General features: G+C 41.7%; 1 protein-coding gene across 2 annotated transcripts in view; it reads right to left on the reverse strand.

Annotated features, from left to right (window-relative positions):
* The window catches only part of LOC126210068 (serine/threonine-protein phosphatase PP1-beta catalytic subunit), a 99,385-nt gene extending 96,785 nt beyond the window's left edge, over positions 1 to 2,600 (reverse strand). For both annotated transcript variants that reach the window (XM_049939190.1, XM_049939189.1), the window contains exons 1-3: positions 2,474 to 2,600; positions 2,093 to 2,224; positions 1,530 to 1,760 (exon numbers count right to left, since the gene is read on the reverse strand). In XM_049939190.1, the coding sequence (XP_049795147.1) occupies positions 1,530 to 1,760; positions 2,093 to 2,224; positions 2,474 to 2,525 (415 nt within the window). In that variant the 5' untranslated portion in view covers positions 2,526 to 2,600. The remainder of the gene's footprint in view (positions 1 to 1,529; positions 1,761 to 2,092; positions 2,225 to 2,473) is intronic.
* Positions 2,601 to 15,194: the final 12,594 nt, after the last annotated feature.

The following is a 15,194-nucleotide window of genomic DNA, read 5'->3' on the forward strand; positions in this document are numbered from 1 at the left end:
TTCGGACTTGTCGGGACTTCAACGACATCTTTCATGCAACTAGAAGACTACATCAGTTTACATACTACTGTGTTCCTGCAAAGCTCGTTTGTCAGGGAATCCCCTATACCAGTAAAAAAAAAATAGAAACAGTCACAGTACACTTATTTATTGAACATGCCTCTTAATTACACACATTTACAGAAATTGTGATTTCTATGTATGAAGCAAATACTTTTTTCCTCTTGCAAAAATGTTTCCGTCAACTTCACATATCAAACCTTCATACTTAAATTGGACTTTTAAAGTGGGAATTGCTTGTGATGATAAAACTTCTACCTACATTATCTGTAAGTATATTTAGAGACTTTAGGTTACACGATATGTCGAGAGGACATATCCTGAAAAAGTTGTACCGAGGGACCTACAAGAGTTGCACTTGCACGCAGTAGTGAGACATTGGCAAAGTGTCATGGCAAATTGGATGCAACCAATATCGATACTCTCAACATCAAGAACTGCTTGCATTGTTTTTTTGTGTTATTTATTTTATTTTCTGCATTTGCAGTTTTCCTTGGGATCTAAATGACAATAAATGAAAGAATGAATGAATGAATAATAAGCTATTCTTCATTTAAATGGAAGTTATGATGACAGACTGAACTTTAGTTTGGTGCCTAGCTGGATTCACTGTACTACCTATAGTTATGTTTGCAGCCCCACTGAAAACCTCAATTTTTCCATAACGGTCTAGCATTTTTAACTTTGTACAAGGTCTGAAGACATTAGTAATAATCTCCTTACACAAAAAACACATTGCTAAAGTAATCTAAATACTTTGATAATTAAAACACACAATTGTCATAGTAATCAAAGTGATTATTTGATGCCGATGAATAGTTACATGGTTAATAGCATTACTGGCCAAAGAAAGGTGGTTGAATTGTAGGCTAATCCTTATCACTTCCATATGAAACTTTTACAACTAGCCTAGTGAAAAAACTGCCTTCGACTCAAGTGTGATTTACAGATAGATTTTTGAACAAATTTCAAAGATGTGCTGATTTTGATCCTTCCAACTACATACTAAAATTTAATTTGCTTAATACAACAATTTTCTTGCATGTTCATCAACAGCTCTCTGTAGGCCACTATCGAACAGGAATTTCATGAATATTAACAGGCTTTCACTCCTGACAAAAATACAATGATCAACAGGTAAAGCACCTTATATGACTTAAAGTGGCAACTACAGAATAGTTTATCAAGTTGTTATTTAATCATCTAAAAATCAAACCACTTTCAAATTACAGGCATTCATAGAGAGAAGTATCACACAGGCAACTTAAGCTTGTCTAGATTATTAACTGCCAGGTAAAAAAAAAAACTACATACAACTTCAATTCCACACCTACTTCGAGATAGAAGCCAAGTTTAAAAGAAAATACCAATGCAACGATATAAGTAATTACTACACCCTGCAAAATGAAAAAAGCTACGTATGATATCATCTAATTCTATGTCTAGCAAGAAATTTATAAAATACTTACATTCATCATAGAAACCATATATCCTGTTAATACTGGCACATTCGTGATTGCCACGCAGAAGGAAAAAATTTTCTGGATATTTTATTTTGTATGCAAGCAGAAGACATATAGTCTCTAAACTCTGTTTGCCACGATCTACATAATCACCCAGAAATAAGTAGTTTGCCTCTGGTGGGAAACCGCCATACTCAAAAAGCCGCAGGAGATCTGTATACTGCCCGTGGATGTCACCTGAAGCATAAACGGAAAGGAGCTGAAGTTTCTGAACTTCCCGGTTTGGGAGTATCAAATCTGATGCATAAATACGTTATTAGGTATTGTCAATAAAATCTACTATCCCTGAATCCTAAAACACAGAGGAGCATAAATATCGATGGTTTCACTTAATTCCAACACAAGAAAATGTCTGGCACAAAAAGTTTCCTTTGTTCGCATCTGTATGGAAACATTTTCTTTTTTAGTATAGTTTTATTTTAACAGATTTTTAATTTCAAAAACTACGACGCACTGTGCACCGCATATAATTTCAACGACTGATTCAATCACGATAGATCGTAAATTACCACAAATTTTGAGGGGAGCCTCTAGCTCCAACAAAATTGGCTGCTGAAGGAAGATTTCTCTTGATTTCAAGCACAGTCCGCGCACTTCTGCTTCGGACATCTGCACGGACTTTCCTGGGCGACATCCTCTTACTGCAAAACAAAACGTACATTGAGTTAAAACAGTGGAATACTGCTTACAGGCTTCTGTAAAGGGTTCTGCCACACGCTATTAAGCTAAACTACTTTGCCTGCGATAAAATTCTCAAGATTTTGACATTTGACAGATACGCCCATTTCATCCAAGCAGTACAATTTCCGGCAAATGCATAACTCGGAGACAAAATCTATTACACAGGATCTACATCCGATGGAAGATTTGCACGTAGTAATAAACGTTACCTTCAAGAAGCCTTTGTATAAGGCTGTCTACGTTTAAATCGATGTCAGCCATTTTGGTACTGCTCGCTGCAGCTCGAAGTGCACGTAAAAGATTCGTATCAAAGTTCTTCGAAAGATATGTCTCAAGGCAACTGGCTAGCGTAGTTTGATAGAAAGGCACTTGCCGTTGGGGGCAGCTCGGCTCGAAACGAGACCAACCAATAGCATTTCTAGGTAGCTAGAGCCAATAGGATTGCTTCGTTTCAGTAGAACCTGGCGTGGACATTTGTATCTTTGGTGTTTACATCAAATCTAGTAGAAAGGTGGCTTCGCGGCTGTACAATCACCGTTGACTTGATGAGTGCCATTGTTGAGAATTCTGTTTTGTTCAGGTTTCGCTTTTGCAACTTAAGCTTTCGATAAGGAATATGTTCCGATTTAAAACATGCAAATACTACAGCTGTAGTACTGAGCAAACCTGTAGTTTTCATGAAAAAGAATGAACCTGGGAAGAAGCATTAAGAAGAAGCCCCATAACGAATGTAGCGAGCGAAGCGAATGAAGTGATGCCAGTGCTAAATGTTTGTTGAAGAGATTAGATTACATGATAAGTGTGTAAGGTTTTCGATGAAATTATTCGCATGTAAGACACTTGTATTTACGTCCAAATTCTTTTATTTCCATTATGTGCCGTATTGTATACATCCCTTCAGAAAGCGACTTATGTATATCATTGTACAAAGTCATTGAAAGATTAATAAATATTATTTGTAAAGAAACAAAGGCCGATCTCTAGTAATATTGAAAACATTCAAAGAATTGCAGTACCAGTGGTGACAAATATGCTGCCTGACGAGTCTCATGAAAATACTGAAAAACCTGGGGGCAGGCAGTTGATAAAAAACTCCAACTATCCCCCAAGAGCCTTCGTACACAATTGCAAGAAGCAGTAGTCAGAATACTTCAGGAATCTGTGAAAACACTGTAGTCCTCTGTGTATCGCTCCAGTAGGGATGACGAAAACATCAGATTAATTACAATGCGCACAGAGATATTCCAGCAGGCGTTCTCCCCGCGTTCCATACATGAATGGAACGGGAAGAAACCTACATGGTACAATAGGAAGTACCCCCTGTCATACAGATATAGATGCAGATTTTCATACGGTCATGAAGGGAAGTAATTCTACTGCGACGGAACTATTTCCCACAAAACTATATCTTTTGTAACTGAAATTTATTTCTTCGTGCTTCGAAAGAGGAAAATCACTACACTTCTTTCGGCGTCAATAAGGGTGTGTTTCATGAATATAGAACCCACTTACAACACTCTATAAACTACCTATTGCATCATCAAAATTGCAGTGAATCCTGAAACCGGATGTTATTTTGTAGGATATTTCACAAGCTCACCAATGTTATGTAATTCAAATTTTTTTGCATCTTCTTTAATACTCTGTGGAGCATTGTCAGACATTCGCAGGTCGTTTGAGAGAAATACATTAAAACTTGCATTTGGGGTGGAACTGGTGAAGAAGACCAAAAATAAGAGATAATTGTGCTATATAGTGGAGTTCGAGAGAGCAAAAAGTAAAAGGGAGATTTGTGTAGCATCCATAGTGTAAGTAAATCTAACACGAGTTCCCTCACTGCTGATATAGTTTATGATTTCCGTAGCTGTATTATTTAGAGAAACTGAGGATGAAGAGAGGACCAGAAACCATTACAGTGATTTTTTGTGAATGATGGTAGTGCTCTCTTCATACTGCAAATCAGATGTTGTCAGAAAGAGATACTCAGGTAACAATTCTATTGGGGAAACAGCCAATCACAAAAAGCCCTGCCCCTGCAAGAAACAAGACACTCAGCTCGTCATTATTGATTCCCGCATACACTGAATGAGAAATAAAATCTGCACACGAAAACTGTTGTATCAAAATAATTACTTCTCTCTCTCTCTCTCTCTCTCTCTCCAGAATTATTTCTATTTACTTCTACCCCCTGTTCTCGTTCTTAGTTGCTCTATTTATTTTTTAGCTCATGCTGACAAATATCTTTCAAATGGTTTCATGTTGACCTCTACCTTTCTTGCATCTTGCTAAGCTTTTTAGATTAACCATGTGTGTGCATAATACAGTGACATTGAAGATGTGTGGCAAGTCTCCTGTAACTAGGCATCAACGCAGCATCGCTCTGTCAGGCAGCTAAACAATGCGGCATGAGAGATGCTATGAATAGGAGGCTCTGTGCCCCCACCCCTGCCACCCAGCAGTAGAGAGTTTGGCTACAGAATTCAGCAGACCTGAGTATTGGGTCAGACAGCTACAGCCAAACTCAATGTAGTCTGAGGCTAGACGCCACAGGGCTGTCCTGTGAGCATCGCTGATCTTCGTCAAGTCGTCACACGTTCTGCTAACTGCAGCTGAGCCTGATTCCAGGGACACTGTGTTGCCACCAGCTGGCCACCACCACAGTGCATCAGCTCAATGCCTGTTAGCTGTCTATATCTTTTTCAGGCATGGCTTCCACTGCTGTCTCAGGTACAAGATGGTTTGAGTCAACATCAGGTTGCACCCGCTGTATGAGATCATGCAAATGTGTCTCCTCCAGCTCGAAATAAAAATAAAGAGTTTTTCCCTAGCTAGATCACGGGTAGGCAACTGGAGGCCCACGGGCCAGATCCAGCCGGTGGTCGATTTCAATCCACAACGCAGACGATATCCGTGGGAGAGGATAAGGCACTCACACTGTACTCCACCCGGGACGCATTTTCGGGTATTCCTGCTGACAGTGGGCTAGGCTCGGCACAGGTTTGCAGCTCATGATGCAGACCAGTGAATGTCTTGCTTAAAGAATTGACCAGACAAGAATGCAGCCTTGTGATACGCCCCAGACCGTGGCGGACAGCTGGTGTTTACTAGGCAAGGGATGCCACACAGGCAAGAGCTGCATCAGCTGTCACTGTGGAAGTGGCCAATATCTCATTAACATGAAACTTTCTGGCAGATTAAAACTGTGTGCCCGACCGAGACTCGAACTCAGGACCTTTGCCTTTTGCGGGCAAGTGCTCTACCAACTGAGCTACCGAAGCACGACTCACGCCCGGTACTCACAGCTTTACTTCTGCCAGTACCTCGTCTCCTACCTTCCAAACTTTACAGAAGCTCTCCTGCGAACCTTGCAGAACTAGCACTCCTGAAAGAAAGGATATTGCGGAGACATGGCTTAGCCACAGCCTGGGGGATGTTTCCAGAATCTGCCAGGAAGTTTCATGTCAGTGCACACTCTGCTGCAGAGTGAAATTTCTCATTCTGGAAACATCCCCCAGGCTGTGGCTAAGCCATGTCTCCGCAATATCCTTTCTTTCAGGAGTGCTAGTTCTGCAAGGTTCGCAGGAGAGCTTCTGTAAAGTTTGGAAGGTAGGAGACGAGGTACTGGCAGAAGTAAAGCTGTGAGTACCGGGCGTAAGTCGTGCTTCGGTAGCTCAGTTGGTAGAGTACTTGCCCGCGAAAGGCAAAGGTCCCGAGTTCGAGTCTCGGTCAGGCACACAGTTTTAATCTGCCAGGAAGTTTCATGTCAGCGCACACTCCGCTGCAGAGTGAAATTCTCATTCTGGATCTCATCAACACCTTGCAGCTGTAGTGCGGTTCAGAGCTGCCACCCAATGCTGCTGCAGCATAGCAGTCAAATGCGCACGTTATTTACGGCCTATGTCTATGTTACACATTGGTAGAGCACAAACGATTGTAGTAGGCAACAATGCCACTAAAATTACAGAGTGCCCGTGAAATGTGCTGACTTCAACAACGGCAGCAGGTCCCACTGAACAAACTAGTTCTCTGTTGTCAGTTCACACGTAAAGTTCTGTGCTAATTGTGTCTTAATTTCATGCAGTGTCCTTGTGTGTCAAGTTTACTCACAAAATGTCTGGCGTTAATAAGAGGAAATTAGAAGCTTAATGTTGTCAATTCCAGGAGAAATGGACTGAGAATTATTTCTCCACAATGCACAACAATAAAGCTGTTTGTTGTGTAGTGAATCATTGCCTGTTGTGAAAGAATATAACATGAAAAGACACTTTTCTACAAAATACACTGTTCTAGAACAGCTTACAGGGCAACTCTGGAAAGACAAAATTAAGTCATTAATTTTCAATTTGGACAAGCAACAGCAAATGTTTGCCAAACCGAGGACGCAGTGGGTTTCTGTGCAATCTCCTTTCTCTCCTTTTCCTCTTGAAAATTTTTATTTTGGGTTATGAGTTATTATGATGTATTGGAAGGAACAAAAATGCCAATTTAAAGTATGGCGCGAAAATAAACATCTGAAAATGGGGTGTCGGGTATTGTCACAGTCATGGACAACCAAATTCCACCTAATTCACTGGGCTAGCTGCTGTCAAGCCAGGTGAGTTTCCTTTTGGCTGTATGGTTGTGGTTGCTATATTCACACTAGATAAAAATCCAATGCAGTTTTTTCTAATAACAGCCTTTTGCTATGATAGTGACACTGTGGTGTGTAGTAATAAGTATGGATAAATAGGTGAACAGTGTATCTTGTGGCACCATCTGGTTAGAAAAAACACAACAGCATACAGACAAATGCCTTGAGCCTTATGACTTTTCTTGTTTTTAAAGCAGTTTTGTTCGTATCCTAATTTAAGGTGAAATCAAACAGTGGAAACACCAGGCTGGAAAATAAACAATATAAGGAAAATATAGATTGCTACTCACCATAAAGATGACTCGTTGACTTTCAGACAGGCACAATGCAAAGATACACTAGTTTTTCGCCAAAGCCTTCTTCATAAAAGGAAACACACTTACATTTGTTCACACAAGGAAGCACACCTCATGCACACATGACCACCATCTCCGGCATCTCGGACCGGAACGCAACTGTCACGTAGAACAGAGGCGGCAATCTGGGGGAGGCAAGGAAGGAGAATGGATAGCAGGGTACGAGTGGGGGGAGAGAAGAGCACTGTCTGGCTGAGTGTGCAGGGATTAGACTGCCGACAGACACTGTGTTGGGAGGCTATGGGGAAAGAGGAGCACAAAAGGAGAGAAGTGCGGAAAGGGAAAGACAGGTAGGTACTTTGGCATAGGATGGCTCACAAAGAGGGTGATGGGGTGAGAATAGGGGAGACGGGATAGTACAGAGGAGTTGGAAAGTGTGGGGAGAGTAAATTACTGTAGGTTGAGGCCAGGATGATTTTGGGAGAATAGAATGTGTTGTAAGGATAACTACCATCTGTACATTTCGGAAAGGCTGGTGGAGGAAGGGTGGACCAACATGGTTTGGGTAATGAAGCAGCCATTGAAATCAATGTTATGTTCAGCTACATGTTGTGCCACAGGGTTATCTACTTTGCTCTTGGCCACAGTTTGGCAGTGACCTTTCATTCTTGTGAACAGCTGGTTGCTTTACGGTGAGTATCAACCTGCCTTTTCCTTATATTGTTGATAATTTAAGGTGACACATGCAGAATGTAAAATTTTTGTCAGCTCAGCACAGCGTATTTTAGTAAGCTGTGGTGATGAAATCATTCGTAGGCAGGTTTACTGTGTACTCAGGAAGGAAATCATTACAATCTATAAAACACTGTGATAGCATATGATTAACAAAATTTAAACATTACCTTTTCATTCTTTTTTGTAAAACAGTTGTTGTTGTTGTGGTCTTCAATCCTGAGACTGGTTTGATGCAGCTCTCCATGCTACTCTATCCTGTGCAAGCTTCTTCATCTCCCTGTACCTACTGCAACCTACATCCTTCTGAATCTGCTTAGTGTATTCATCTCTTGGTCTCCCTCTACGATTTTTACCCTCCACGCTGCCCTCCAATGCTAAATTTGCAATCCCTTGATGCCTCAAAACATGTCCTACCAACCGATCCCTTCTTCTAGTCAAGTTGTGCCACAAACTTCTCTTCTCCCCAATCCTATTCAATACCTCCTCATTAGTTACGTGATCTACCCACCTTATCTTCAGCATTCTTATGTAGCACCACATTTCGAAATCTTCTATTCTCTTCTTGTCCATACTTGTTATCATCCATGTTTCACTTCCATACATGGCTACACTCCATACAAATACTTTCAGAAACAACTTCCTGACACTTAAATCAATACTCGATGTTAACAAATTTCTCTTCTTCAGAAACGATTTCCTTGCCATTGCCAGTCTACATTTTATATCCTCTCTACTTTGACCATCATCAGTTATTTTACTCCCTAAATAGCAAAACTCCTTTACTACTTTAAGTCTCTCATTTCCTAATCTAATTCCCTCAGCATCACCCGATTTAATCTGACTACATTCCATTATCCTCGTTTTGCTTTTGTTGATGTTCATCTTATATCCTCCTTTCAAGACACTGTCCATTCCGTTCAACTGCTCTTCCAAGTCCTTTGCTGTCTCTGACAGAATTACAATGTCATCGGCGAACCTCAACGTTTTTACTTCTTCTCCATGAATTTTAATACCTACTCCAAATTTTTCTTTTGTTTCCTGTACTGCTTGCTCAATATACAGATTGAATAACATCGGGGAGAGGCTACAACCCTGTCTCACTCCTTTCCCAACCACTGCTTCCCTTTCATGTCCCTCGACTCTTATAACTGCCATCTGGTTTCTGTATAAATTGTAAATAGCCTTTCGCTCCCTGTATTTTACCCCTGCCACTTTAGAATGTGAAAGAGAGTATTCCAGTCAACATTGTCAAAACCTTTCTCAAAGTCTACAAATGCTAGAAACGTAGGTTTGCCTTTTCTTAATCTTTCTTCTAAGATAAGTCATAAGGTTAGTATTGCCTCACGTGTTCCAACATTTCTACGGAATCCAAACTGATCTTCCCCGAGGTCGGCTTCTACCAGTTTTTCCATTCGTCTGTAAAGAATTCGCATTAGTATTTTGCAGCTGTGACTTATTAAACTGATAGTTCGGTAATTTTCACATCTGTCAACACCTGCTTTCTTTGGGATTGGAATTATTATATTCTTCTTGAAGTCTGAGGGTATTTCACCTGTCTCATACATCTTGCTCACCAGATGGTAGAGTTTTGTTAGGACTGGCTCTCCCAAGGCTGTCATTAGTTCTAATAGGATGTTGTCTACTCCCAGGGCCTTGTTTCAACTCAGGTCTTTCAGTGCTCTGTCAAACTCATCACGCAGTATTATACCTCCCATTTCATCTTCATCTACATCTTCTTCCATTTCCACAATATTGTCCTCAAGTACATCGCCCTTGTATAGACCCTCTGTATACTCCTTCCACCTTTCTGCCTTCCCTTCTTTGCTTAGAACTGGGTTGCCATCTGAGCTCTTGATATTCATACAAGTGGTTCTCTTCTCTCCAAAGGTCTCTTTAATTTTCCTGTAGGCAGTATCTATCTTACCCCTAGTGAGACAAGCCTCTACATCCTTACATTTGTCCTCTAGCCATCCCTGCTTAGCCATTTTGCACTTCCTGTCGATCTCATTTTTGAGACGTTTGTATTCCTTTTTGCCTGCTTCATTTACTGCATTTTTATATTTTCTCCTTTCATCAAAACAGTAAATTTTAAAATGTCTATTTCCATAGTTTTTTTAATAACTTCCCTTAACAGGGTAATTAAAGTGATAAGTCTATAACAGATACAGAAAATCCATAATTGCTGGTAGCCATGCTATTGGCTTCTCAGCACCCCAACTACTTTACTCCTTTGATTATTTATATTCCATCATCAACTTCCCATTACCAAAGCTGCTGCTGAGACAGACATCTCATTGAGGTCAAACGGGCAAGCTCGGATATGCAAATGATAAACATTTCAATACAAACACATATAATACACAGGACTAAAGATATTTATATTCTGTACATAAGAAAGGGTTACACATTTGAATGTTTTTTGTGGGATCGTTTTGTGTCTCACATTAGAAAGAATAGTGTGTGTGAGCCTATGCCTGACTTCGACAATGGGAGGGTCATGGCCTGTTGAGACTATGCTTTATCGTTCCATGATACAGCTGTTTGTGTTGCTGAAAGTCACATGACTCTCTGGGGAGTATGGAATGAATGGGTTCAGGAGAGCAATACTCATGCAGGATCCTAATGGCCCTACGAGACTAACACCTTACAGGACAGACATTTCCATCAATAGGCCATGCAGGATTGTACAGCTGTATTGTGTACCTTTACTTAGGAAGTGAGCATGTTTGCAACAACACAAATATCCACTAGTGAGGTGGAGGGAGGGGGCAAGGGGGTCTATCGGGCCCCAAGTGCCACTTGTACATGGGTGCCAAATGATCTCCAAGACAAGCAAGATTTTCTAGAAAATGTATTATTAGTAGAGTAAATTCTATACATTAGATTACTATATGTGTTTCTGGAGGGGGCAGGATGCCAATAAAGTGGAGTGTCGTAACTGGCAGGGAGAAGGGGTGCCAATTAAGTGTTGTGCCCTGGATGCCAATGGGGGCTGCCAATAAAGTGTCATGCCCCGGGGGCCATTTATGTTCGTTACGCCACTAGTATGCAGAAAGACAGTGCTACAAGTCTGGCACACCACAGGTTCTCAGCACAGCAATCATTGTTGTGAATGCTCATGATGCAGCAGCAGAGAAAGGCATGCCAATAGGGTGCACTCGACAGAAGTGGCCCTATGTTTTCAGACAAATCCTGGTTCTGCCTACAGCATCTTGATAGACATCTGCAAGAAGAATGAACATCGTCATATTGCATTTGTTACTGTTATCAGGGGCAATTAGGTGCACTTTAACTGTCACCTCCAGTTCACATAACTGATAATTTGAACAGTTGGTGTTATGTTCTCAATGAATACATATTGCTTGCACTGCCCTGACCTAGCTCTAAATGTAGTGTATTTGACTATTGTCCTGGATGACATTGCCCATTGAAAACTTCTGGTCACGGATTGTTGCTTGCCAACCACTACAGTCGATGTACTCTGCCATAGAGTTGGGAAAGCGTGGAATAACTTATTCATATCTTTCAATAAATGATGTATACAGCCAACTGGTTGCATAAAATTTACTGTAATAAGCCTTGACCAGGTTTCAGTACCACTAGGGTTATCACCTTCAGAAGGAATACAGCCATGAACTCATGCTAAGTTAAAATTTTAAGCATCATTATGAGTTATCTACCATGCAAGTTCAATTCAATTCGATGCCTGGCCTGCTTAGAGCCATTGCTCCTGCCAGAGATGGCACCTCTGTATATTATATTTTGTACCCTGTATATCCCCAAATCACCTACAAATTTAATCGTGTATTCTTCCTTCTATACTGTATATATGCACTATTAATGCATTGTCCAGTCACATTAATGTTACCACCAGTGATAGGCATGAATAACACTTTTTGCAGCATGAACCACTTCGAGATGTGCTGGAAAAGAATCAACGAGGTTCTGGATGGTACCGACATGCCGACCCCAGTGTTGTGGCCAGCTGCACTAGGTTCCTCGGTTGAGGCTCCATGGTGCAAACTGCCTAATCAAGATGGTTCCACAAATTCTCAGATGGGTTTAAATCTGGTGTATTTGGTGGCCAGGGGAGTACAATAAACTCATTCTGGTGTTATTCAGACCACGCACATACACTGCAAGCTGTGTGACAGCTGCAGTGTCCTACTGGTACATACCATCGCACCAAAAATTGTGTGAAGGGGTGGACATGGTCCCCAGGGATAGATGCATACTACTCTTGATCCATTCTGTCTTCCAGAATGACAGGATCACCCAGGGAATGATGCAAAAATATTCCCCAGGCCGTAATGCTCCCTCCTTGTTTGCTTTCACACATTTCACACTGTACAGCCTTCATTGCCCATGAGCAGCCATCAGCATGGGTGCACGAACTAGATGCCTACTGTAGAGAGCCCTACGCAGCAACGTCGGATGAACGGTCGCTGAGGAGACACTGTTGGTAGTCCCTTGGTTCATCTGGGTGGTCAGTTGCTCAACAGTTGCACATCTATTCGCCCTGTTCAACAGTTGCACATCTGTTCACCCATAGTCACCTCTGCAGCCATGTTCATCCCTATTATCTATGGCCCTTTATGCCCCACAGTTGTCTCAGCACGATTTCTGAATGGCCCCATTTTGCCATGGATGATATACTTGAACCATGGTGGCATGCAAACAGTTTAAAATCTTAGCTGTTGCAGAAATACTTCCACCCTTGGCCCAGAAGCCCATGATCATGCCCTTTTGGATATCAGATAAATCGATCCATCGCTGCATTACAGTGACTGCACTGTTTCCCATGTTGCCCTCCTCCCAACATGCTTTATATTTATGTACACTCCACTGCTAGTGTTGCCACCTTATGTCTGTAATTGGTTACTGCACATTGACATTGAAAATAAGTGGTGGAGACATCAGTGTGACTGGGCCATGTAAAATTTCATCATTTGCTAGACATCCTGGCGTTGCAATTTTAATGGTTAGCAGTGTAGTTACATCATCCTCCATTGTATGTGTTGGTAGCAATGGTGGTGGATAAATTATAAGTATTTAAAGGTAAGTATCAATTTGTGTATTACTCTTTCTACAATCTTATCTACTATTTTAGAGTGTGTCACCACAACAAGCAGGCTGCTTGATGGGCTCACGTATACTGATCAGCCAGAACATTATGACCACCTATCTTATAGCTGGTATGCCCACCTTTGTCACAGCCAACAGTGGCGACACATGGTGGGATGGAAGCAATGACACCTTGCTAATTCACTGGATGGTGTTGGCATCACATCTGTACACGCAAGTCACTCGATTCCCATAAATTCGGGGAGGGAGATGATGATCTCTGACGCCATATCCCAAATGTGATCGATCGGGTTCAGATGTGGTGAGTTGGGAGACAAGCACATCAAGTGGAACTCCCCACTCTGTTCCTCAAACCATGCCATCACACTCCCGGTCTTGTGGCATGGCACATTATCATGTTAAAAAGTGCCACTGCTGTCAGGAAGGACCCATGGATGCCCATGTGAATGTTCCCCAGGGCATAATGGAGCCACTGCCAGCTTGTCTCCGTGTCTCAGTACAGGTGGCAAGGAGCTGTTCCCTGGAAGATGATGGACTTGCACCCTCCTAATGTCATGACAAAGAAGGTGTTGGGATTCATCAGACTGTGCAACACACTGCCACTGCACCAGCGTCCAGTGCCACTGGTCACCTGCCCATTTCAGTAGTAGTTGCCGATTTCGTCGTGTTATCGTGGCATATGCACGGGTTGTCGGCTGTGGATGCACCATCTGTGTGGTGTGAAAATTGGCAATTGACCCCAAATAATGAAAAGTGTGAGGTCATCTAAAAAAGTGCTAAAAGGAATCCGTTAAACCTTGGTTACACAATAAATCAATCAAATCTAAAGGCCATAAATTCAGCTAAATACCTAATAATTACAGTTTCGTACAACTTATATTCGAAGGAGCACATAGAAAATGTTGTGGGGAAGGCAAACAAAAGATTGCATTTTATTTGCAGAACACTTATAAAATGTTGCAGGTCTGCCAAAAAGACTGCATTCACTAGACTTGTCCATTCTCTTCCGAAGTACTGGTGCGCAGTCTGGGATCCTTACTAGATAGGATTAATGGTGTAATTTGAGAAAGTTCAAAGAAGAGCAGCACATTTTTATTATTGCAAAATTGGGGAGAGAGTACCATTGACATGATACAGGATTTGGGGTGGACACCATTAAAGCAAAAACGTTTTTCGTTGCGGTGGTACCTTCTCAAGAAATTTTGATCGCCAACTTTCTCCTCCGAATGTAAAAATATTTTGTTGGTGCCAACTTACATAGGGAGAAACCATCATAATAAAATAAGGGAAATCAGCGCTCACACAGAAAAATATAAGTGTTCATTTTTTCCACCACTGAGAATTATTGTGAAGGCGGTTCGATGAACCCTCTGCCAGGCACTTAAGTGTGTTTGCAGAGTATCCATGTAGATGTAGATTAGGGGTGTCCAGTGCACTGTGTATTCAGACGTAATTGTACACTGCACAGCAGTAAAGTCTGATGTTAGTTTCGTCACAGTTCACCACCTCGTCCTATTTTACCAGTCTGTGCAGCCTGCAACCTCCGACATCTGTGATGAGGGTGGCTACGCAACCCCACGACATCTGGACATGGTTTCAACTCGATTTCTCCATGTGTTTAAAACACTCACCACAGCACCCTTCTTCAACCCTTCTTCAAAACCCCCCAACACGTCATGCAGTTTCTGAAACGCTCGTGCCAAGCCTCTGGGCCATCACAATCTTCCCTGCGTCAGACATAGATAATCGATTGGATTCCCCATTCTACATAGGGACAGCATGCTCACTGATACTACACTCATCATGCGTGTATCTGACAAGCAGTCATTCCTCACCAAGTGATGTTGCTATCACCTGGATGGGTTTATATCAATAGTATGTCAGTGGTCGTAATGTTCTGGCAGATCAGTGCACAAGCCAGTCACATAAAGCTGCTCTTGGGAGGAACAGTCCTGCCTCATGTCAACTCCTGTGATTTTTCAGTATGTGTCATTGTAATTTATTTATCATCACTGCAGTGTACATTATGGGGGGGGGGGGGGGGGGTTGGACTGCAGTCTCTTGAAATTAGATGTGAGGTCACTGGAGATCAATGAAACCCATGGCAGACACACTGTTTCTCAAATAGAACTGAAGAAAAAAAACTACAACCAGCCATGTTTTAAAGGAATGATTCATTTCACC

Source organism: Schistocerca nitens, chromosome 10 (assembly GCF_023898315.1).
Source record: "Schistocerca nitens isolate TAMUIC-IGC-003100 chromosome 10, iqSchNite1.1, whole genome shotgun sequence".
Classification (NCBI taxonomy): Eukaryota; Metazoa; Arthropoda; class Insecta; order Orthoptera; family Acrididae; genus Schistocerca; species Schistocerca nitens.